General features: G+C 43.9%; 1 protein-coding gene across 4 annotated transcripts; it reads right to left on the bottom strand.

Moving 5' to 3' along the window:
- Nucleotides 1-141: 141 nt before the first annotated feature.
- Nucleotides 142-23,865, bottom strand: SEC16A (SEC16 homolog A, endoplasmic reticulum export factor). 4 transcript variants are annotated; one of them, XM_063174842.1, is made up of 31 exons: nt 21,387-23,862; nt 20,148-20,642; nt 19,376-19,518; nt 16,975-17,060; nt 16,168-16,297; nt 14,385-14,583; nt 12,812-12,977; nt 12,268-12,410; nt 11,776-11,837; nt 11,417-11,555; nt 10,924-11,166; nt 10,606-10,703; nt 10,050-10,131; nt 9,792-9,909; nt 9,461-9,572; nt 9,141-9,246; nt 8,551-8,691; nt 8,342-8,455; nt 7,543-7,744; nt 7,078-7,317; nt 6,334-6,422; nt 5,786-5,944; nt 5,465-5,542; nt 5,182-5,238; nt 4,899-5,010; nt 4,466-4,603; nt 4,289-4,389; nt 3,833-3,907; nt 3,172-3,231; nt 2,208-2,282; nt 142-1,801 (listed from the first exon to the last, which is right to left on the bottom strand). In XM_063174842.1, the coding sequence occupies exons 1-31, from the start codon at nt 23,802-23,804 to the stop codon at nt 1,733-1,735; spliced, it is 6,450 nt and encodes a 2,149-aa protein (XP_063030912.1). In that variant the 5' UTR covers nt 23,805-23,862; the 3' UTR covers nt 142-1,732. The 4 variants fall into 4 exon arrangements, with proteins under 4 accessions (XP_063030912.1, XP_063030908.1, XP_063030910.1 ...); XM_063174838.1 differs by having other exon boundaries at nt 20,148-23,865; XM_063174840.1 differs by having other exon boundaries at nt 12,812-12,923; nt 20,148-23,865.
- Between the last annotated feature and the right edge of the window lie 1,922 nt (nt 23,866-25,787).

The following is a 25,787-nucleotide window of genomic DNA, read 5'->3' as shown; positions in this document are numbered from 1 at the left end:
AATATTGCACCTAAACCTGCTCTGATTAAGCTGTTTCAAACACCAAAAACTTCACTTTCCTCACACAGATCATTCCCAGAAAAACAGGAAAGGTTCCTTCACCCACCTCATTAAAGCAATAACCACAAGAAGAAAGTGAAATGTGAAAGTGCTCCAGAGCGCAAAATATTTTATTTAAGAATTTACAGTGTCAAATCTTACACTTAGGAAAGACAGCTGCTCCCAGCTCAGGGGGAGCCTCCTTGAATGAAGTTGTTTGGCAGTCTCTACTGAAAGGAGAAAATAATCAGCAGCCTGGCTGGACTAGAGGAAAGCCAAGTGTCTGATTAGGTTTCAATTATAGAAAAGTAAACCACACTGACTGCTGCTGTCCATGGTGGGAATTGAGAATGGACCAGCACACAAAGGTTTCTAATCCCCCCAAATAGTGTTTTACTTGGGCTGCATACAAACTTTTTGGGACATAGATAAGGCTAGCACAATCTTAGAAAAGTGGTGTTATTCAGGAAAAGAAAAAACAAAACAAAACAAAACAAAAAACCAAAAAACAACTGGGGACAAATACTGGCAATTTCACATTTGTATTACTTCTACTCCGGGCAGAAATTCAAGTAAAATCAAATAGTTTGGTGGCAAGTTCTAAATAAAATATGGCCTAATGATTTAATAAATATTTAAAGTTTATTTCTCTCTTTGCAGATAATTCAGATTCTTCAGTGAATATAAATGCTGCATACCATGGTTTTCAAGATTTCCTATATTAAACCTAAAGATTTTGAAGTCCATCTGTAGAGGTCTAATCCATCTACTTTTAGTATGAAATTCAGCAGTTAGCTATTTAAGACCTTGGTTATTTTAGTAAGGGAGATTCAAGAATGGATTATTACACTGATTCTGGCACTCCAAAAAGGAAAAAATAAACAACTTTCAAGCTGTTACCCCCCAGCTGCAGAGTGCCAGCAGTTTGAGAGAAAGCAAAGTAACCGTATTGCACTTAAACAAACACTCACTCGTCAAGAGAACAGCGTTGGCTATGATACAGAGCTCCTTCCCACTATACACTTGGCTTTACAGGTAGTCTAAACCACAAACTACATACAGACTAGGAAAGATCCAAATCAAATCAGGATTAGATTACAGTCACAGTTTTCATTCAATAGAAGTCGATTTATTTGGATGAGCTGTGGCCCCCTCCCTCCTCCCAAAAGCCAGAGCAGCAGGAGGCAGCTCCTGGGTGAGCCTCTCCCAGGGGAACACCTCTGCTTCCACACTCTGGCTGATTGTGCATGGTCCTCTTAAGGCCACAGTGTTATCTTACAATGTGGACATGTTTGTTTTTTACCCCTGCTGGGAGGGAACCATCCTTCAGAAATTAAGGAATCCCTGAAACTATGTCTCGGAAGGTCACGCTAGTAAGGTTTAAAATAAATTTAAGGAATAAATTGCCTATGCAATTTACAAACAGGTTTTGTAACAGACAGCAACTATTTCCTCTCTTGTGCCTATTCTTTATCACAGCAAAGCTATTTCTAGCCAGGTTTTGAAAAGGAAAAGTTACATATATTTCATGTTTGGTAATGGTTTGCGTAGATGAGGTGCAAGCATGAAAAAGATCACCCATCATCATATTTCTGTCCTGTCAACTGCAGCTCATAGCATGTGCCATAAGGCTGAAGAGTTCTGTGCATACTCAGAACGTGAGTAAGGACTCCAAATACAAAGCCATTGTATTCTACTTCAATGTTGGATACTTCCTCTGTCCAATTCTTCCCAGTCTTGAACTTCCAGTGGCTGCAGGAGACTGAAAAAAGAACAGGGATAAACAAAGTGCTCTGTAAAAGGGTCATGCTGGAGACAAAAATTCAAGAAATCTGGAATAAAGTTTGGAATGGGAACTTGTTAAATTGAACTGGTGCCAGACTGATCTTTGTGCACATTTAACACTCTGTGTGCAACAACCCAGATTAAGCTGATAAAGCACAAAATCATGTTTTGTTCAAAGCATAGAATCAGACCGGTCTGGGTCAGAAGGGCCTTTAAAGCCCATCACATTCCACACCCTGCCATGGGCAGGGACAACTTCTGCTGCTCCAGACCCTGCCCAGCCTGGCCTTGGACCCTTCCAGGGATCCAGGGGCAGCCACAGCTGCTCTGGCAAATGCTGGATAAGAAGGATAAGGAAAAGGAAAGATGGGGCCTTCACTCACTTGTGCAAATTGAGAGGGGTTGTAGAACGGTACCGCCCCTGCTGAAGGTGCCCCCGAGGGTGGAACAGCAGCAGGCTGGGAAAAGAAAACACTGAAATTAGACAAGGGCTGAGAGGAACTCCAGTGCCTCTCAAATGTGGTCTGCTAAGTTATACAGAGCAAATATTCACAGGAATAATGCCAACAACATGGAGAGCACAGCCTATTGAACAACTCCAGAGTGCTGGTACAGTTTGCATCCAGATCTACAACAGGGCTGGCTTAATGTAGGAATTGGCCAAACAGTGGCACATGCATCAACTGCAAATAGCTCTGCAGGTCCAAAGCATGCAAAACCAACACAAGACACCAGTGCAACTCCACTCAATTAGTACCTTCTGCCTTTGTTAGTACACACCTCGGGACTTGCCCCAAAATAAACACTCTATGTCAGGTTGTGCTTTATTAAGAAATACCAGAAAGGTTTGTGTCACCCCTTTGTGGTGACCCCACAGCTCTGGAACTTCCAGCAGAGATGAAGCATTCCTTTAATTCCTACAGGGACTTTTACAAGTGTTTTTTTACCAATTTGAGACCGGCAGCAGCAGAATGACCAAGTTTTGCTTGTATTGAGACTTTTTAGGAGGTTGGTTTGGTTTTGTTGGAGGATGTTTTTGTTTTTTTGTTTAAAATCAACTGATTTCTTTAGTATCCCAGAAATAAGATGATGAAATTATGTGAATATCTTAGGAACATAAATAAAAAGCATGCCTGGATTACATGCACTCCCATAAATACACAAAACTGAAGACCCTGTTTGAGTGTGAAAAGGAACACTACATCATGATCTACTTTTAATGACAACTCTGTGAAATGAGGGGGAAACGACTAAAAGTAGCATTAGTATTTGAGCAAATGCAAAATAAAGAGGGGAGAGGGGAAAGTAAATAAGTTAACATAAATGAGAATGGCCAGCCACATGTACCTGATTAAAATGCTGGCTTACTTCACGTGATAATGAACTCATTGAACTAGAGCGCGAAAGCTACAAAACAGCAAGAACACACAAATACAAAAAAACACAAATAAAAAAAGTCGTCATGCATGTCACTGCCCCAAGCTTTCAGTTGTTTTATTTCATTGTCAAAGTCTCACTGCCAAAGGTTAAACCAACTTCAAGTTAAAAAAAACAAAAAAACAAACGTAAAGCCAGAAGTTAGTTTAAATCAAAAGGACTTCTTAAAGCACAAAATTATGTAGGTATAGAAAACATTTAGTAGGAACAAAGGTCATGTTACTCTGCCTGGCACACAGCACTTGCTCTCCTTGTCTTGCATTTAATATTAGTGACATTATATGCATGCATGGAGGCAAGAAGAGACCCTTCAACTGCTACTGACATTTTACTCTGAAAAAGGCTTTTAAAAGTACTTCTATAGGAAAAGGAGATCACAGAATGTAGGGCATGGAGGCTGAACTTCTCAAATGGGCTTAGAGGTCTTTTCTGTACAATTCTGGAGGCAGTCATATCACATCTTGCCTACTTATCACCAACTGAATCAGTTACTGGTTGTTTTAAATGGCCCATTGTAAGACCATTACAATTAACTGTAAAAAGTCATTAATTAAATTGCATCAAGCCTTACCTCGCCTGACTGGGAGCCATCAGGGTTAGGAACAGGAAGTCCCGATCCAGGAGGAAGGGCTGCAGGGTTTAAGTACTGAAGGAAAACAAAGCACTTCTGTTTATCATCATCACTGTGAGGCTATTCCACATTTCCCTTAGAGATCCCACAGGGGCAGAACAATGTTACAGCACATCAGGGATTTGTAACCTGCAATGTAGGTACTCATGTTCTTCCCATGTCCTCAGTCCCTTTGCTGAACCCATGGAAGCTGCAGCCCTGTCAAATTAGGAAATGCAACCTCCCACCTCCATTTTCACTTGTATTTCTCTTCTGCTCTTTAAGTAAAACGTTAAACCACAAACCCCACAAACATCATACTTTATGGACTGTGGCTGTCAAACTGCTGCTCAGAATCCTGAGGGGTTTGAATCAGAAAATTTGGGTTCTGCCCATAAGACATTCCCTGGAACCCACCTCTGGTTCCACAGCTGCAGCAGGGTCTGTGTTGGTTTGGTTTGCAGCTGCTGTGTGCTCTGCTGCTCCACTCCCCTCCATGGGCTGGGATTCCCCTGGAACTACAGAGAAAATGGGATTTAGCCAAACACACCCCACAAACAGCCATAAAACCTCCCCACAATCGTATGCACACACCTGAGTTTGGAACAAACACGTTGGCAGGAATGGGCATGGGTGCCAGGGGGGCAAACAGGTCTGATGGTGCAGGAACAGCCCCACTTGCCTTGGTTCCTCCTGGATTCAGGACATCCACATAACGGGCTCTGCTTCCAGCTAAAAACAGAAAAACAGAAAATAACCCTTGTGTTTATCATGCCTGTGTCTACTTTGAACAGCTGGCTGGTTAAAGCATCCTTTAGGATCAGGAAATAACACCCCAGGGATACAAACAGTAACACCCAAGCCATGGTACTGTGACAGCAGAGCAGGGGCTGGGCACGAGCAAAGCCAGCAAGAGCCACAGCTCCAGTGAGCTGCCAATGTTCCCAAACAAGGCAGGGAAAGTCAGAACTTCTGCCTTCATGTTTTATGCAGGAGAAAGTCCTCAAATATCAGTCCTGGCTGTTACCTGCTCTCCTGGAGAACACGTTGACAGAGGCTCCAGGTGGGCCTCCAGGCCCAGGGGGAGCAGCCTGAGCAGCTTTAGGAAATCCTGTTGGAGGGGGTGGAGGAGGTTTACTCTGCAAGGAGATAAAAAAAATCCAATCACATCATTGTCTGATGCAGCACATTTTAATCCAAATTCAGTAAAATGCAGCTCTTAAGAGACAGTCATAGACTAAAAAAAATTGTGTGCCAAGTACAGATTTTTCTTTTCCACTTGGAGAAATAATGAGAACTCAGATTTTTACCTCCTCTTCTGGTTCATCCAGATTAACCCAACGTTGTTTCTGCTCATCCCAAACAATCTAAAAGAAAATCACAGTCAAAAACAAAGAGCTCAGAGAAAGCTGCTAAAAAAGTCTAAAATAACCATAACTTTTTTTTTTTTTTTTAACTGGTCTTAGAATAAGAATCATCTTCAAAGTTTTACAATCATCTGTTACTCATCAAAACAACGTTCATCTGTCATCCAGGAGAACATTAGGAACAAATTCAAGTATATAAAGGTTTTTGTGATTCTTAGGGGCTTACTGATTTATTCTTGTCATCTGGCAGGTGAGCCTCATTCTTTCCTTTTCCCATCAGCCAGCGAAACCAGGTTCCACCAGTCTAAAAACAAATCAAATCTCAGTTAATTCTCTCCCTCTCAGTTAATTCTTGTCTCACTTTACAGGCAACTTAAACTTTCATGCAACAACACATTTTCTGTCAGGGACTTCAACTCTGAGCCCAGAGTTGCAACTATTAAGTAGATACAGTTTAGACAGGATTTCTTAACTACAGTGAACCAGCAGTTACCACATTTACTGACAAGTCTCCTCCAGCTGTAGGGACCTTTCTAAGAAAGTTTACCTTTCTGGGTGCTGCCTCCTTTTTTGTTTCTTTTTTAGTGTCTTTCCCTGCAGGAGCAGAGGGAGGAGGAGAGGGTTGCTTGGCTGCAGAGCTGGATCTCTCTCGTCCCACAGAATGAGCAGAGGACTCTGAGGTTGTGCGGGACCTTCTCCCATAGCCCTGGGTGACAAAAACACAGGAAAGCAAAAGTTGTCACTGCTGCAGTGATGGATCACATCCCACCCTGCTAAAAACAACCCTTCTCTGAAAAATCCATAAACAGAACAGATCTAAAAGTTCATACAAAATAAACCTTAAGATGGATCTTGGTCCTGCTGCCTAGTTAGATATAAAGCCAGGACATCAATGCATAATAAACAAGCAGATAAATATCTGACACAGCATTAATTTTTTATCAAGATTTTCCACACAAAGACATTTAATCTGGTTCTTTGGGGACTTCTAAAAACCAAGCTTCAAGTCTTGCTGAAGAGCAATACAGAACCCCCAAATCCTCATGTTTGCATTGTGCTGCAATGCAGCTGAAGAAATGTGTGAAATAACAATACCATGTTGGCCATCCTGCCATAGAAATCATCCTCTCTCTGCTCAGGGAAGGAGTTTTGTGAAGGAGATTCTGGGGCAATTCTCTGCATCCCTTAAAAAAAAATTAGATTATGTTAGCAGGGACACACCAACAAAAAATCCAACAATAAACACCAAAGCCCCTAAGCCCCACAATAGTTTTAAGGCAAGAGTTTTCTTCTAGGGAGAACTTGGTCTTTTAAAGAATGAGAGCTGCAATTGCTGTGATTTTTTTCTTCTCCTGTCTGGGTTTGTGTTTGCTCTGAACACAGGCCAGAGCAGGCTGATCCAACTCAACCATTAGGATGGAGGAGTTAAAGGTTCCTCACATCTCAAACTCTAACCAAACTTAAGTTTCCTTCTCTCCACATGTGTCAGGCTCTGCTGTCACAGAGTTAAAACTTATCAGGGTCCTAGAAACTCATGTCCAGAGGCAGAAATCCCTGACATCCCTTGGAACCAGAACTGCCAATCTCACTGCATTCAGGGATTACCTATCAAGGTCTAAATCATGACCTGCTGAGCCTGACCTCTCTTTTAAAGTAAGCCAAAAAAGCAGGATGAATACTACAACTTTCTACAGATGTTTCTGTGCCATTACATGGTGTTTTTAAATTTCATTACCCAAAACATCACTATTTTTTAAAATACTGAGATATTTTGAATTATTCCCTGAAACACTTCATTCCCTTTCTAAGGAAGGAAAGCTGTTTATTAAGATCCCAGACCTGTTTCCAAGTTTGTCTGCTCTTCTGGCTGTGGTTCTATTTCTTGTGGTGGCCCTCCTGGGGGTAGTGCTGTCCCTAAATATAGTGGGGATGGTTCAGTTCCATATGAATTTGAAAATCCTTGAGGTGCAAAGCCAGGTCCTGGGCCAAGAGGCTGAGGAGCCACTGGGTAGAAGGGGACACTTCCCTGGTCACCAGGAGGAATCATGGCAGCTGAGCCATCAAGGACAGCCTGAGGTACTGCAGCATGGAAAAAAAAAAAAAAAACCAAAAAAAAAAAAACAAAAAAAAAAACAAAAACAGAGTTAAAATGAAGCAGAAATTCCAGTGTGAACCTTTTACCCTAGGAATGATACAATGCAGAAGTGAAATCTCCCTGTTCCAACCAGCCCCTTAAGTGGTTTCTTGTATCAGAAACCCAAACCCTTTGTGTTCTCTCTGTCATAAAGGACATGAAACACCAACCTGAAGGCATCAGCTGCACGCTCTGCATCTGTTGAGCCATATTGGGTAACAAGGATGCCAGCAAGGGATTTTCAGCACCTGGCCCCACGTCACGGCCTCCTCCCCCCTCACACTGACTGGCACGGTCCAGCTCAGAGCTGGGAGTGCTGCACTCATAGGGAGGGGGGGTGGATCTGTCTGTGTTATAGGCTATTGCACCCTCCTGCAGGGAAAAACAAGATATTATTAACTCATCTCTACCAGACATTCTTCATAACCAAGGGAACACAGAGCAAAGGAAATCTTAGGTGTGAAAAGGTTTTTTAGTGTTCAGTCAAAGAAAAACGGGTTGTCAGCCATTTATAAGCCAAGATCAACCAATAATTTGAAGGGTTTATTTGTTTTTAAATTGAGACACAGTTAATTAGCTCAGGGTTCCAATTTCTAACACATCTCTTTAAATAAACAACCATTATTTCCACTGTTATAATCTAGCAACACCAATCCATGCACGAGATATTTTTATGGCAAGCAGATCCCCTGACTACTGCAACCTAATGAGTCCTGTAGTTCTCCTTGCATTATGGTATTAAAAAAAGCCTGTCTCTCATAATTTTAATTATTCTGTATTGAATCTCAGGGCACTGAAGTGTGGTAAATTCACTTGGTTTACACCATAACATTTGCCATTTAGGATATGAATATATAAGGTCACTTCCCGTGTTTCTGTGATTAGCAGTGTAAACAAAACCATTTTAAAAACTGGATTTACACTAATCCTTTCCAGGGAATAATTCATGCTGAAAAGCACACGCCATACCTTGATCTGTCCATCCACATGTCGAAGTGTCACTAACCAGGGGGGTTCAATAAAAGATTCCTGTTCTGGTTTTTCTTTGATCTGAGGGTCAAACAGGCGCAGCTGGGAGGACATCTGTGGAAAGGAACCATTGCAAAGTGTGAGTTCATCAGCCACAGCTTCCCAGCTACAACATCCAGCCACAAACACTTCATTCTTCCTCATGTTACCTGGATTAGCTGGCCAATCAGCACAGGGGAATAGTAATGTGGATCTTTGAGGACAGTTCTGGAAATGACTTCACAGTAGTGGAAAGCCTGGGCAGCAAGGCCCATCTCAGCCAGCCGACAGGCATAGATGAACTTGAAAACCTGGGGAGGCAAAGGACAAATAAAATCAGTGATCACAACACTCTGGGTGGCAACAAATAAAAGGCAGTCTGACATTTCAGCTGAAAGCTCAGATATTTCATTATCACATCCAAAATTAAGGGAAAAAGCATTCAATTCATCTCCTCCACCTAATGCATCCAGCAGAAGTTGTCTGTTTACCTACAGCTAGTACCAGCAAATTCTGCTGGATTTTTCTTCTGGAATACAGAATTACAATTTATAAAGTTAAAATTCAGAAGTTCAGGATGTAGAGATGAAAAAATGAAAATGAAATGACTACAGGAAAACAGCTATATGGCATTACTATCCATGAACATTTCATGTTATAACAGAGAAAATATTTGCCCCACTGACTACAGCACTTGAGAGATCAAAAGCATGACATCTGCCAAAACAGAAACCAAACTAAAACAGGAACAGCTCCTCACCTGGAAATTGGGCAAGCAGCCAGGCTGACTTCCCAGTGACTGTGCATACTCATAGGCTTCTGTTCTTTGAATGGCTTCATTGGTGGCAAACTTCAAAAATGGCAAACTGTTTCAAACAGGAGAAGAAAAATATTGTTTGAGCTGAGAAACACAGAACTGTCACTGTCAGACACAAAATATCAAACACATTCTACAAGACAGGACACCAATAAGTTATCTCAAAACCAGCTAGTGAGGATAAGGGGAACAGTGCAATTCAGTCTTTCAAACTTTCATTTTTGCATTGAGAAAGTTGGGTTTAAAAAAAAAGAAAGTCAAACCTGTGATTTGATCCAATTAGGACAAGCTTTGTTGTCTTCCTTGTGTAAACTCCAAACCCAACTTGGGCCATAAGGTAACAAAAATGAGCAGCATCCAGCAGGCCTTTAGAAGCTGTAGAGAAACAAAGGACAGAGCTCAGGATATTCCAGTGGCACATTCAGGGTCCTGTTTTGTTTGGCTCTGCATTCAAATGCCTTCACAATAGAGACAAGCCCATACAGAACTGCTCCACTTTATATTTTATGAAGAAATTGCCTGTTTTCAAAAAAAATAAGCTGAGCAATCAAAGCTTTTCCCTCAGTCACCACCCTTCATTTCCCCAAGTGTTACCAAGAGTGTCTCCCATGGTTGCAATGGTCCTGGATTCCAAGTCCACGTTATTGGTCAAGTTGGATAACACCATTGCTAGATGAGGCCTCCAGTCTCCCCATTTCTCATCTCCACAGCACTAAAATGAGAAGAATTACTAGGTCAAATCAGTGACTGGAGCTCTGCATGGTCAAAAGGATCAGAACAACTTCTCTGACATTCTGGGAAGGATTTCTGTCGGGAACTCCACTCCTCCCTGCAGCTCCCAGTGAATCTTACCGTGGATGCAGCTGGCATCCTCCCTGACATGAGCTGGTAAACAGTCTGCAGAGGGTCATTAATTGGGAGACTGTTGGCAAACCTACAGAGACATTGCAGAGAAAAACAAAACACAGACGTGGGGTAAGCAGTTAAAATGTACTTCAGCTCTCAGTGGCAATTAATCTAACCTAGCTCAAGATAAGGAAGTGCTGTGTTAAAATACTACACTGAAGAGGAAATTACCCAGTGGGTGATGTTCAAAAGTAAAATATTACCAGTAAAATATTAAGACAATTGACAGTTAAGTTTTTGCAGTTTTTTTCCAAGCAAGGTCACAGATGACATTGTTCAAATACTCCTTAAATGGATCAGGTGGCAGAGAACAACTTCTCGGGTCTAAATTTATACCCAGAAGACCCCAGAATAAAAAGTAATAATTAACAAAAAAATACACAGGTAAAATTAAAGCACAAATCTTGCATGAACTGCTACGGATAGCCCATGATTTTGACATTCTCCACCTCATTAGCAGAATAGGCAGCCAAATTCCACTAATCAAAAAGCAACCCAGTACCTGGTCATCACTCTTGCATGTGTCCTGCTGTCCATTTTGCTGGCAAGGAGCAAAGCATGACCCCACAAGCCATGCTTCATGGCAGACTCCAAAGCATCCTAACAAACACACAAATTAGTTTCCTGGGAATAGCTTCAAATATTACACACAAAAACCAGTTTTACAGTAGTGATTTGTGATGAAATCAAAAAATGTTTAGATAAAAGCTAACACACTGTAATTTTGTTTCAGATTATGAGCTGTAGGGTACAAATTTCTGTATCAGAGTCACAATATATTGCATGCACTACAAAAATAAGTAGCAGCACAGGCACTCACTTTCTTACGTCCATAAAGCAGCAGCTCCCTGAATCTCTCAGTCTCCTTCTCAAAACTGTCAACCATGGTTACAAGATTATCAGTGAGAAATGAGAGCTGGGCTTCACCAGATTCCTCTTCCACTTGTTCCAAAGCCTCATTATTGAAATCAATCAAATTTGCCTCATTAGGGGACTTCCCAGGAAGCCACACTGTTTTGTGATCTCGGAGCAGAAGTTCAGCCAGGTCTGTTCCCACAACAGTCTGTGTGTGTGGATAGGAAACAAAAATTGAAAATTTTCTTATTTCAACACTGCCTGCATTTTATTTGGCATTTCAACAGCAATATGTGAATATCAGCACCTCTGAGGGTGAGTGCCCAGTTTACACATTCCTTCAGTCTGTGCCATATTCCAAGATCAGTGACTAGAACACAAATTCCAGATCTTTGCACAAAAACTATTTGTGTACAAAACACTCAAGGATAAATAAAAACTCCAGCAGTGAGACATACCCCATTCTGCCTGCACAACAGTACAATGAAGTCCCAAAGAAGACTTGCAGATTCTTTGTCAATTAAATTTTCATTCTTAAAGCACTGTGCAGCTTTACTTTGTGCAAAATTAATAACATCCACTTTATGGGTCTCATCCCTGAGAAAAAAAAAAAAAAAGAAAAAAGTTTTTAATGAGACAAATGTAAACATTCAGGTCATTATCTGTAATTACTCTGAGGAATAAATTTAAAGCTCGTGTATTATTTAAGCAGGTGAAAAGTCACAAATATTTTAAGTCAGTTTAAATCCTGTAATTTCCAATGAAGAAGTAATTTCTGAAAGTATGAAAATTATTTCTGAAAACTGCAGGAACATACTTAGCAAGAGGACCAGGAAAGGCTCTCATCTCTTCTTGCTCTGGAGAATGTTGTAACATTGTCTGAAACACAAATATAATCCATAAGAAATTCTTGTAACTCTAAATTTTGCTTTTTACTGATAAAACCCCCAGAGCTGAACATGACCCATCATGTAATCAAGCCTCTTAAGCAAAATTTAAAGGGTGATTTTGTCACAACCTGCATAAGGATGATAAATTATGAAAGCTACTTTACATGCAATTACACTGTACATCTTCCTGAACAAAATTATAAGGAGCTGGATGATCTCATCATGACTAAGTCATCTCTCAGAGGAAAGGAACTTTTAAATTTACTGTTTTACTTATGACTACAGCCCAAACAGAAAAAGATACATGCACTGACATAAAAAAAAGAGAAATCAGGAAGTTATAGATTCAAGTTCCCCATTTCCCTTCCAAAAGAAAGACCTTTATTCCATTACTTCCCATTTTTCCTTCTAAACTTTACCTCCATGCTGTGGATTTCAACCAGAGCTGGCTGACCCTCAGAAGGCAGGTTTGGCAGTGCTTTTATGAGGAAGCCCCCAGGCCCAAACCTGGCACAGATATGAGGCACTGAAAATTTCTCAGGTGTTGAGGGCCTTAAAGGTGCTGAAATGGGGAGAAAAGATAAAATAAGAACAGACAACCTGCTGTGCAGCTAAGCAAACTTGCTGATGCATTTACCCAATTCAATAATGCTGCGGTTTTAGTGAAAAACACCCTGTTACTGAATTTGGCTGAAATTGGTAAGAAACAATCAGTTCCTTTATAATCCCAAAGTCCCAAACCTGAAGATCTGCAATAACTAAACTCCAGAACTTTAAAATCCAGTTATTTTTTTCAATGCAGGGGTTTTGATAGTATCCGACACATTCCTGCCATCTCTGTACAAACATATAACACATCTTCAAAGAGCTAAACTGACATCACCACCTTGGCAAAGCTTTTCCAGCGAAAACGTTTTGTATCTACAGCACAATGTATTCCCTCATTGCCCAGCGTGTCCATACCTTGTTCCACAGCTGACCAGGCAGTTTCAGCAGGGTAGCCATAGTCTGGGAAGGGCTGCTGTCCATCAAAGCTGGGCTCGTAGCCTCCGTAGGGATAATCTGCGTGCACCGCCTGCGCAGGGGGGTCGTAGGCAGTGAGATCGTGATTGCTCCTGTACAGCTGGCTCTAGGCAGGGCACAGCAGCCAGGTTAGCTGGGGTTACACTCAGCAAGCAGCACTGCACTCACAGCCTTGCACAAAGCCCCCCCTGTGAGACCCTTCTGTGGTAATTAATCATTTTGTCTTCTCCCCCAGTGTTTTTACCATCGTTTGATCTGTTCACATCCAAGCATATTCAGTTTTCTCACAACAGAATTTCTATGTGCTTGTGTGAAAAGTTAAGATTATAGCACCAGTTCTGTTACCAACAACTGTGGGTCAGAATGAATGTTCACCTCTGCTGTAACAGACAGAAAATCCCGACTGAAAAAGTCCAACAAATGTCAAATGACAGCAGGTGCCTAAAGATTAATGCCTAAATGATTTCCAATACTGCTTCAAACATTACTGAATTGGACTTTGGACTGGAAAAGTACCTAAACTTCCAAGAAACACAATGAAGCAACTATAGGTAAAATGACCCATTACATGAGCAAAAATTGTACCTCAAAAATTAGCCAAATATTCTCTGAGCTTTTCACGTACCTGTATTTGTGGTGTAAGTGGATGAGTAATCAGTTAGCTTTGGGTTTTGCTTTTAAAGTCACAATAACATCATACAAATACAGAGTTAGTCCTTTAACTAAGTTCAGTAACACAGCCAAGCTTGTGATGAGAAAAATGACATGATTCAAAGCCAGGCACACTACAGCCAAGCACAGGCAAGGCAATGTTCTCACAAACAGCAAATGGATTCAAGTAGAGGAAATTTTCCATTTCTGTGTGAATAGCAAGTTGCTCAGCTGAGTGCTGATTTTGCTTAAAGTTCTCCTTACAAGAGCATTAAGTTCAAAAGTATATCACAAACAGCCTTAGCTTATGAAAATTAAAAAAAAAAAAAAATTCATTCCCCGTGCTAAGCCCTGTGTGTTCACTGGCAGCAGCAGGCAACCAAGGAGACTCCACATGGAATCTGGGGGTGCTGATTAGATGAGGGTTTATTGGGGGTGCTCATCATCCTCATATCCACATACAGAAACAACCAATGGCCCTCAAAACAACCAATGGCCCTCAACCTTTGTGAAAACCACCAAATCCTGAAAATCATCAACAACGCCCTAATCGATCTCCCAGCACCATCAAGTATCTCAATATTATGAAATTTTGGATTTTTGAAACTCTATTAGGTGTTTGCTTGGTTTCTGAGAGAGAACGGGGAGAGAGGAAGAGCCTATGGAGAGAAGGGTCAAGAGAGGTTTGGTCTCCCCAGCACAGCTTAACAAGAGACTCAAACTGGATGTGGAATGAGACTCGGGCCAGTGGGATTACAGATCCACGACCCCTTCCCTGCAGCATCACAGGCTTGGAATAAACCCTGCCTTTTGGAGGGCCAGCAGAGCAGGAGGGCAGGCTGTGCGTGCAGCTGGGGCTCACCTGCTGGGAGCGGGAGCTGAAGCTGCTGTGGTGGCTGTGCACGCTGCGGGAGCTGCGCAGGCTGTGGCCCGAGTGCTCGCTGTGCACGCTGCGCCGCTCAAACTCGTCCCCGTAGGGATCCCGCGCCGGCTCCGCCTCGTCGTCAAAGCTCCCGGTGAAACGGGGGTCGTACCGCCAGTTATCCTCGTATCGCTCGTTCCTGAGGGGCACACACACAGGAGTGAGCTCAGGGGGGCACACACACACAGGAGTGAGCTCAGGGGGCACACACACACACAGGAGTGAGCTCAGGGGGCACACACACAGCAGGAGTGAGCTCAGGGGGCACACACACAGCAGGAGTGAGCTCAGGGGGGCACACACACACACAGGAGTGAGCTCAGGGGGGCACACACACAGCAGGAGTGAGCTCAGGGGGGCACACACACACAGGAGTGAGCTCAGGCACCCACGGGGCTCAGGGAGGAGAGCTGGGCTGTCACAGGCATCTTTCATGAAAATCCGTTCCTTAGGATTTTTCCTCCTGAGAAGCTGAGAGGCCTCAGGAACAAAATGTAAACATTGATTATCTGCTGCTGTGGAATACAAGAGGTGCATCTGGGATTGGCCCATGTTGGTTGTTTGTGATTAATGGCCAATTACAGTCAGCTGGCTTGGACAGAGAGCCCGAGCCACAAACCTTTATCATTCTTTGCTATTCTATTCTTAGCCAGCCTTCTGATGAAATCCTTTCTTCCATTTTTGTAGTATAGTTTTAATCTAGTATATATCATAAAATAATAAATCAAGCCTTCTGAAACATGGAGTCAGATCCTCATCCTTGGACCCCTGTAAACACAGTCACACTGGACCTTGCTGCAGTTTGTTTGGGGGACCCCTGGGGAGACCCCTAAGCTGTGTGCTCACTGGCAGCAGCAGGCAGGCAAGGAGATCCACACGGATTCTGGGGGTGCTGATTAGGTGAAGGTTTATTGGGGGCTCCCACCCCCAGTGGGACCATCCTCATCATCCTCATATCCACATACAGAAACAACCAATGGCCCTCAACCTTCATAAAAACCACCAAATCCTGAAAATCATCACGACGCCCTAACTGATCTCCCAGCACCATCCAGTATCTCAACATGATGCAATTTCAGATCTCTATTAGGTGTTTGCTTAGTTTCTGAGGGAGAAGGGGGAGAGAGGGAGAGCCTAGGGAGAGAAGGACCAAGAGAGGTTTGGGATCCCTGGCACAGCTTAACAGGGAGATTCAAAGTGGGTGCAGAGTAAGACTTGAGCCAATGGGATTACAGATCCACGATCCTCCCCTGCAATATCACAGGCTTGGAATAAATCCTACATTTTCGAGGGGTGAGGCAGAGAATTAATTAAAATGTAACACCACAGGACCTCACTCCAGAAGGGCTCTTAAATCTGCCTACACCGAGGCTGTTGTTACAGTAAACAGACATTCCTTCACGGAGTTCCTCCAGATTTTTCAAGATCAAGACCAACATTACACTCAGAGTGTGTTCTAAAAACCCACAGAATGTTAAACTGGTTTAAAAACAAATGCTGCTACCTTCAATCCCTCTCTCAGAGTGATGTGACAGCTCATCTGGTTTCCCTCAATGACCTATGTTAAAGCTACAGAAAGAACTAGCAACACACACACACACACACACACTAGCAACTACACTGCGAAATAAGTGTAACACTGCATTGTAACAGCCTGCTCCAGAGAATCTGCTGCCCCAGCTCTGGAAAGAGCACTGGGAGAACGTGGATTGACTGGACAAACCTGCTGCCATAAGGATATGCTTCTCTCTTCTGGTAAGGGTTGTGCTCAGCATCATACCAGTACCTCTGGTCATAACTCCTCGGGTCTCTGTACCTGGGGTCGTATGGGTATCGCTCCCAGCGACTTGGATCTTTGGAAAACAAAAAGAAATGGTTCAGATATTGGTAGATTTTAACTATAATCTTTTTCTGCTCCTTTCTCTTTAATTACAAGTTGGTTTGGTCCTGAAGCACAGAGCAAACCCAAAGAAATGTACTTAAAGCTACATAAATATGTCCACTCCTTTTTACTTTAAAAAATCAATTTTACACCTTTCAGAGAAACATGGCCATTAGAGTTAGTTACTCCTGAGGGGTCAGTGTTTGCCATCAGATCTTTTCTAACATCTTTAAATCTCAATCCTACTATTTGTTATGAGATTCACAGAATCTCTGTGATCAATCTGCAGAGTGCCAAGCAAAACATGTCAGGATGTGGACAGATGTTGCTCAAACCCCTCCCAGGCACTACACAAACAATTACCTCCAGACTCCCAACGCCAGCATGTCTCAGGGAGCACTTAGATAATGATGGACAAAACCAAAATCCAGTCATGAGTCAACTTTACACCCACCTAAAATTCACTTTACAGGTTTGCCTTCAGGTCACACACCAAGGACACACCCCAGTGAAAGGCAGCCTTGCAACATGTGGAGTAAAACTGTTCTGCACCCTTACAATGGAGGGTTTGCACAAAGGAAAGGAAAACTGAAGGGTCAAGTGAGGAAAATCTGTGGAAAAAAATCAGAGTTTTTTTGGACACCTTACCTCCATAATCATAGGAGTTTGGGTAATAGCCTGAATAATAATCACTCCATCCACCTTTTCCATAATAATCTTCTGTATACCCTTGCCTGCAACAAAGCAAACAAGTACGAAAAAAGTTGTTATTCCTCCTTAATCTCTTCTAAATTCAGCATGAGGTAGGAAAAACTCTGTGCCCCAATTGATTAGACAGAGTTGCATAGTTTAAATAATGCATTTCCAAGAAACCAAGGAGTCACAAAATTAAGACTTTACAGCCCAGTATACCACTAAGTTGTTGTGTGCCATTGAAAGCTGACAGCCCTTAGCATACAATAATTTAGTGGCTTTATAAACTGCTTTGGTGATAAGTTTATTTACTTACAGACAATTATTCACAAAAACTACTGCTATAATTAGCATCCTTTGAACTGTCTCAACAGAGAAGTCAACAATTTAACAATTCATTAAGAAATAATAGCTGCCCCAAATTTAACAGTGTTTTATTATACAGCTCATAATGAAGAAAATACTCATTTACAGAGCTGATTGTCCAAACTAGCACAAAAACCTGGCTAAAACCAGCACGGCAAAGTAAGAGTCAGTGCATAGAAAAAGATGATTTCTTCTGATGAAAAGAAGAAAGATGTGGCCATTATTTGGAATATCATGAGCCTTTATTATACAACATTTTCAGATCATCCTAGAATTTCTGAAAAAAGCCAGAGGATGGATGTTAGATGAAAAATGCAGTGTCTACATGTATGTGCACACACATAAATGTGTATATATGTATACATCCATGTATGTCTGTACCTACACAGTTGCACAAATCTCACAAACACACCTGGGCACACACACACACAGCAGGTGAAGGTACTTAATGCCAGTTTGGAGTGATGGAAACTTCCACCTTTCCCTACAACTGGTCCTACAACTCAGAGAGCAAACTCCAAAGTGGCCCAGCGAGTGCAGGAGTGTGGGAAGCCTGCTAACACAGCCCTCACCCTGCAGAGGAGCTCTGATCTTATCACACCAGCCTTGGCCACCCAACCAGTCTCCCCAGTGAGATCTTACTCCTTTCTCCAAGCAGAGTTTCCAAAGCTGCTGTGCCGTCACTGCACATTCAGGGCAGTTTCACACACACACAGCTCTGCTGCCCTGCAGCTGCACACCACAGTCCCTGTCTGTCTGCACTGGCACTCACAGCAGCCCTGACACAGCCACTTCTAGCAGGCTTTGATCTGCCCACTGCCACATAGAGAAACTTCAACCCCTTCTAAAAATAGCACCTCAGGAAGTGCTACTAGAGGTTATCATCTCATTTCAAGAACTCACAGCACACTTAAATTCACTTAAGAAAATGGTAAAAGTTATCACATGGATAACTACAGCCATTGTTTTGCTCTCCTCAAGATCAAAATACATCTATAATCTTCTGGAGATGGTAAATAAAATGTGGTATTTGTAACTTGATCACTGCTCCATGAGTGAACTACCAACAACAGACAAACATTACAAAGGGTTTAATAATTTCCAGACAGGTAACAGGAGTTTCTCTGTTAGAAACTGCAAACCCCTCAGCAGGTAACAACAATAACATTTTGTCATTAATTTGCAGTTCATACAAATAACTTACACAATTATCATCAGAAAGCAGCAATCTCTTCAAGATAATTTGCTGCTTCTTGCTTGAGTAGAGATTTAATCCTGCTTTTATTTAATATTTTCAAGTAGCATCTGAACACACTGTTCCCCTCTCTCAAATGTCTTTATTTTGTATTAATCAGACAGATCAAGGCTTCTAAGTTTTCCTAATCAAAATCTGCACTGAAATGAGTGGGTGGGACATGCCCACACAGCACCTCTGCCACCCAGACCACATTCTGGGAGCTTTGTGAGGAAAGCTTATCCACAGCTGAGGGAATAGTACACAAATGGACCTGACACAGCACCAGGATGCTGGCACCTGACTCACCACTCCCTTCTGAGCACCTGAACCACTGTGTATCCATGGTGCTTGCAAGGCAAATCTCACCCAATGTGCAAAATTGCCATTCATTAACAGACCAAGGGGCCCCTGCTTAAGTGCAAGGCAGAAAATAAATGAGTATTGATTAATAACCCCATGACCTGCACTGCCCTTTCACAGCAAACATCAGCACTGAGGCTATCACAGTGACTTCCTGCCTGGTGGAAACACCAACAACCCCCAAAGAACTGAATGAAAGGAACAACAAGCAAGAGGAAAGGCTGGGGAATTGCATCCTTCCCAGACATGGCATTTGACACCGTCCACCCCTGAGGCAGCACACAAAGAGGTTTTGAATTCCTCCCTGTGGTTTATGCTGTAAAACTTCAACAGGCAGCACCACCCTCCCTGCTTTGGGGTACCCAGACCTTGTCTCAGCCGAGGATCACCCACCTGGAGGCAGGTCTGTCAGAGCAGTGGCTGGCCCTGGAGCTGGGCCGCTCGGGCTCGGGGTAGCGGTAACTGCCGGGCTCCATGTAGGCAGCGCTGCCCTCGTAGTGCCGGTACCGGGGGTCGTACTGCCCATAGCTGTCCTCCTGCAAGAGCACAGGCAAGGGAAAGGCTGAGCACCCCCAAAATGAACAGCTCAAACCAAAAAGCATCACCATTCACACCACTGCAGTGAGCCATAGCTGTCCTGCAAAAGCACAGGCAAGGGAAGAGGCTTCACATCTCCAAAATTAACAGTTCAAACCAAAAAACATCACCATTCACACCACTGCAGTGACACCTGAAGAGATGGAGGTTAATAAACTACAGCTTAACTTTTATTACTTTTTGTGGCAGGAGTTCTAGTCAAGTTAGTAATATCCTAAACTTAAGGAAAAAAACCCATTATGTCTGGGCTAAAGGCATTTCAACCTTTCTACTAAACCATCAATAATTCAGGAACCAAGTTTGAGCACCTGGACTGCCAACTTTTTCCAAACAAATTGCTATGAGCTGATATCTGTGCCAACTAGAATTGGTATCAGCAACCACTTAAGTTTCCATAATCTTTGCAGTGTCAGTTTTGTTACTGCTGTCTGGATTTTCTCTACACTTAAACACTTAATGTGAATGCTCTGCTCCATGTTGATTGTGACATGACTGCTTAAATTCATAACTCAAAAATGAAAATGAATAATACATATTAAAGGGGAAAAAGGGAAAAATAGAAACTTACCATGTAATAAAGGTGAGCTGCTGTCCTGGGGTCTGCAGGAGGGTAAGGTGGTGGATATGGAGCCTGGTAAGCATCGTAAGGATGTCTGTAGTAGTAGTAAGGGTTCTGGGGTGGACCAAAAGCCTCCTGAGGGGTCTGAGGAGGGGGTGGACGCTGCAGGTCTTGCTGCCCGTTGGGTGGCACTGCCTGAGCAGTGCTGGCAGGAGGGGCAGTGGCAGCTGGAGCACCTGGAGGCTGTTCTGACACCGGCTGCTTCCCAGGACTCGTCTGGTCGTACCTTGGCTGGGCTGAACCTCCCTCTTGGGGTCCCCCAGGCTGGGGACGGTTACCCAGCACCTGGCTGTCCCCCTGCTGCATGGCCTTGGCCCCTGTGGAGATCTGGGAGTCTGCAGCAACTGAGGACTGCCCAGATGTTGGTGGCTGCATTTGAGCTGCCTGCATCTGTGGCTGTGCAGCTCGGTCTGCTGCAGCCTGGTGCTGCACATCTTTTGTCACCTGTTGGTAGAAATGTTGTTTGTCAGGCACCTCGGGACACACCTGAGCAGCACCAGCTGCCTGTTGGGCTGGAGCACCAGAGGGTGACTGATTGTGCACCTGGACAGAATTACTTGTGCTGCTTTTCTCCAACGTCCGTGGCACTGTGAAGTCCAGCACTCCAGCAGCTTCTTTGCTACTTGATTGATTTGCAGAATTATTAGCCTGGGCTATGGAATTAACAGGGGGGACCAGGCCACTTGCACTTCCACTGGGAAGATTTGTCCCAGGAGAAACAGATGAGTTAGACCCTGGCTTGCTAGCAAATTCAGGAACAAGGCCTTCCACATTAACATTCTTTTGCCCTTCTGGACTCAAATTAAGAGGAGTTTTCATAAGCAAGTTTGCAGGCTGATTAGGAGCAGCATCAGAGGAATTAACAGGACTTTGCAATAAATTATGTTTTAACAGATTAGCATTTGGAAGTGCATTAACTAGGAGAGATCCAACTTGCATCACAGGTAGTGGCATGTTTTCCCCACCAGCATGTGAACTTTGGGGACCCATGGCAGGCTTGTCCCCAGCTCCAGAGTCCTTCATTGGCTGATTGTTTTCATTGCTGCTTAGCTGATTAGATAGAGAAATAGAAAAATTAATTGGCTGAGCCAAGTTATAGCTTTGATTAGGCTGAGCAATCAGGATAGGCTGATTTTGCAAAGACTCTGTAGGTGGAGAAGACAATAAACTTGCATAACCAGAACTTGCCTGAGACTGAAGTGCTTCCTCCTCTCCCATTTTGGGAGGATTCTCAAGATTTTCAAAAGCTATATTTCCATCCTGGGAGTGCTGCACAGCAATAGTCCCTGGTTTACATGGCTGCTGATTAGACAGGCCTTCTTCTGGTGGCTGAATGACTTCCACAGTCTGTTTGGCAGGTACATACACTGCAGGAGCAGCAGGAGCTAGGAGAACATTTCCCCCAAAATTTGGTAACTCGTTGTGAGCCCATAAAGTTGTTGCTGGGCTATCACACTTCTTAACTGCTCCCTGAGCTCTGGTGGAGGAGCGTCTCTCAGATACTGATTGTATATTTTCCACAACAGGTCCAGAGTGCAGCGTGTTTCCAGCCTCCCCAGTGCCTGGGTGTACCTGAGGCATGTAAATTGTTTCCAGATTATCTGGTGGCTGTTCAAGATTGCCAGGAGATGCAGCAGGCACTGCTGTGTTCTTCTTGATATTCTTTTGGTTTGAGTGGTTCTCTCTTAGTTCAACCACCATCTTTGCTTGGTCAATCTCTGCAGGTTTTATACCAACTCCATGGGACCTCACAGGTTCAAAAGAACTATTTGCACTTGTCTGAAACACTCCTGTAGGCTTAGGAGGACTTGGAGTGGGAGGCTGGGATAGATTGCCGTGGTAGTTCTTGCTGAGGTTTAGCTCACCTGAATCTCCTCCCAGAGGAGAGGAGTCAATCTGTTTGAAGAAGCTGGCAGAGGATTCCTCATCAGGCTTCCCGATTTCCTGCTGGATAAATGTACCGCCGTGCTCCGGGGGCCGTGCAGAGCTGGAGCTGCTCCTGTGGCTGATGCTGCTGTAGTTGGAAGAGACGCTGTCTGGCCGGCCAGGGTGAGGTAAGGAGTCAGGAGCCTCCAGGTTTGGTCCTCCTTCAGCATGGCTCACAGCATTCTTGGGAAGCACCTGACCCGGGAAGGATCCGTACCTGTACGGATCGGGACCAGCAGCAGGGGAGGAAGCGTTGATGTTCTGGGGTTCACTTGGCAGCACCTCCTGATTCTGAATGCACTCCAGGTTCTCCACATTCTCGTACTGGGACCCAGCAGCTGGGTCACCTATCTGTGCCTTGTCATCACCAGCAAACAGAGAGTGCTTAGCAGCCTGTGCCTCCTGATGGCTGACAAGTTTAGGGAAGTACTGGGCATCCATTCCTTTCTGTACCATGTCACCAGCTGAACCCAGCTGAGCCTGAGAGAGAATATTGGTTGCCACCTGCTGAGGATGCACAGACTGGTGATACAGGGAGGCTGAATTTTGCTGACAGGCATCAAACTCTGTTTTCTCCATTACGTATTTTTTCTCAGATGAAAGTATTTCTTCATTTTCTGCCTCATCCCCTTTGAAGAACATGGAGAGAGTTCCTGGATCTCTATCTGTGGGAAGAGATCTATTTGACGTTTCTGACATAGCTGGAGACTGGTTTTTGGGGTTGTTTTCCTGAGCTGTGGGAAGGACAAAACCCGAGTCTTGCAAAGGTGGCTGTGGGTAAAACTGTTCCTGGTAAGGTTGGTTTGACCAAGGGTTAGTCATGTCTGTGTTCTGCCTAAACACATTTCCAGGCTGGATGCTGTTCATGTGATGGCTGCTGTTTGCAGGGCCATTTTTGCCATTCCTCTCACAGCCAGCGGGTAAAGGCGCTTGCACGATGTTTTGTGGAACTCCTTGGTGCCCGGGGCCCTGTGGGACGTTTGTGTGTGGAGGAGGGTGAGAAGCGCTGACGGAAGGCTGAGAAATGTTGTGAACGTCAGTGTGAGGAGACGGCTCAGGATAGGGCACAAAATTGCGAACTGGAGACTGCAGATTCCCTGGGACAGGCCTCCACTGGGGCCCAGGCTGCAGGGGAGGTGGTGGGAAGAGCGCTGCCGTGGTGGGTGCTGAAGCTGCATCATTTGCATCTCTGCCAACATCCTGCCTAGCCCCAGGCTTGCCCGCTGCAGACGCCACCCCAGGATGCACACTGAAAGAATTTTCTACTGCTGCTCCTGGGTTATAATGCAAGGGCGCCGCAGTCCCACGGAGTCCAACATCAGCGTTGGGATGCCCTTCTGCAGCGCTATTTATAACATACCCCGGGGACGGAGAGGGAACTGGAGCACTGGGAAAGCTACTGGTGCCTACCCCTGCCTGAGGCACAGGAGCCGGCAGGGAGCTGTGCGGTCCATGCGGTGGGAACGCGGCCGGAGCGCTGCCCTTGGGCGGGTGATCCAGGGGGGAGCCCTGCGGCGTTTGCCGGCCGAAGGCGAACGGGTCTGTCACGGGCGGCACCGGCGCGGCCGCGGCGTTGGCCCGCCTGCCCAGGGGGCTGTTCCTCCAGTACATGTTGCGAGCCACGCCGGCCGGAGGAGGAGGAGCCGCCCCCGGGGGCACAGGCTGCGGTGGCTGCTGCATGGTGGCCTCCTGGCACGGTCACACGGTGACAAACACCTGCGGAGGCAGCGCAGAGATCTCCTCTTCTGGCCTGCTGGGACAACACAGGTACAAGTCAGTTCCCTTCCTCACAATATGCGCAGTACTTAAGCAGCTTTTATTTTAGAAACAAAATCACTCAAAGAATTTGAAGTGGAACATATCTGCCTTTTCCTCAGAGTGCATAAGAAACTGACAGACTCCATTGTACTTCTAAATCCAGTCCAGCATTAATGAAGTGTAAGGCTGTGTGCTATCAATGCACATTATTTAACAATTCTATTAAATAGATCCAAGTAAGACTAATGAAACAGTTCAGACCCATACTGGTGTCAAACCCTCCAGTGGTATCCCACTGCTACATTTCCCAATAATCTGCACAGACAGGACAGCAACCAGGCTGGAAGAGAGCCTGCAGCACCATGCCCTGCTCAATTTACTTATGAAGAGTTGAGAAGTCATTATCTAACTCTAATTCTGTTAGAGATGATCTTCAGCCCTGCTGCACTGGCACTCCATGTGACTGGACCTTTACACAGGTAAGATGAGAAGCATCCCTAGAAGGAATTCATCAGATGTTATCACCCTTAAACTTTTGGTTTAACCAGGAAAAACATGGTGTGGCACAGTATTGTTATTTATTGTGAGAAAGGCAATTGCATCTTCATCACAAATATTCTCTCTTCCAGATGAATGCTGCATATCAAAAGTGCATTTAAGGATAGAAAACCAATCAAGTACCCCCTCCTATCAATGAACATTCTCACTGTAACACCAGTGGGCTCTGGCACAGTATCAGGGTTCCAGCTGCACCTCAGGGTGGAAAGGACACGCTCAGCAGTAATCCAAACCCAGCTCCAAACAATACAGGCAGGAATCTGGCACACAGGAGTTCAGTAAATTCATCAGGGTGCCTTTTTCAATTTTATCACCTCTCAACAATCTGGGGAGGATGCAGGCTGACAAACCAGAGGAATTCATCAATTTCCAGTGGAGCTCAGGGAAGCCTTAGCAGCATATGATGATCTTGTTTTCTCATAGTACACAACAAAGATTGTTTACAACATGCAGAGTGAAGTACCCACAGCAATTGCTCCACACCAGTTGCATTTCTGCTTATAAAAGAAAAAAGCTGTGCAATTCTTATTTGGAGCTCTCCTAAGATTCAGCATCTTGTTACTAAGAGTAATAAAACTGGAAGCCAGAAAAGTCAGATGTTTGTAATCAGGACAAAACTGTAACAGTTACAGAGAAGTTCAAATGCAAAACACTTCTGGTTTCTTGTTATCAAAAATACTGTATGAATTCCATAGAGATTTATACCTAAAAAATTCCAATAAAAAGCACACTGGAGTACAACAGCCTTTACTGGACAGCAGGACAACTTCTCCTGAAGAAAAATGCCTCCAACACCTTGTGTATTATCCAAGTTCCTCTTCCAGAGTTAACAGAGCCTCTCAATTTCTCCCCCATATCCACATATTCCACAGCCATACCTAGAGTTAAAACTCCATAAATTTGTGTTTTATTAAGGTGGGAAGGACAACACCAAACAGATTTCCACAGAGGCATTAGAGCTCCATCAGTTTCATGCATTACTTGCATGTGCCTCCACCATTCTTTCCAAAGCACAGCTGCTGAATTCCACCAAGGAATGCTTACAAAGAGGTTTCAGGACTTGCAGTGTCTTATTTAAAAAAAAAATAATAATACTTTACCATATTTATGTAACAGCCAGCACCAGTAATTAGCTAAAAAAGATATTAAGTGTAAAGTCCTACTTTAGGTCAGAACTTGCCATTCCTCTGACAGGATCTTTGATGGTGCATGACAGGTTCAATATGAGGGATCAGCTTCCACAGAAGCAAAGTTAATATTAACAGACTGCACACAGTAGTAAAAGCAAGCAAGATCTGAGGAACTGGGTCCAAATAAAATGAACGTGTCCATGTCAGGTAATTTAAA

This window comes from Melospiza melodia, chromosome 22 (genome assembly GCF_035770615.1).
Source record: "Melospiza melodia melodia isolate bMelMel2 chromosome 22, bMelMel2.pri, whole genome shotgun sequence".
NCBI lineage: Eukaryota > Metazoa > Chordata > Aves > Passeriformes > Passerellidae > Melospiza > Melospiza melodia.
This window is presented reverse-complemented; position numbering and strand designations above follow the sequence as displayed.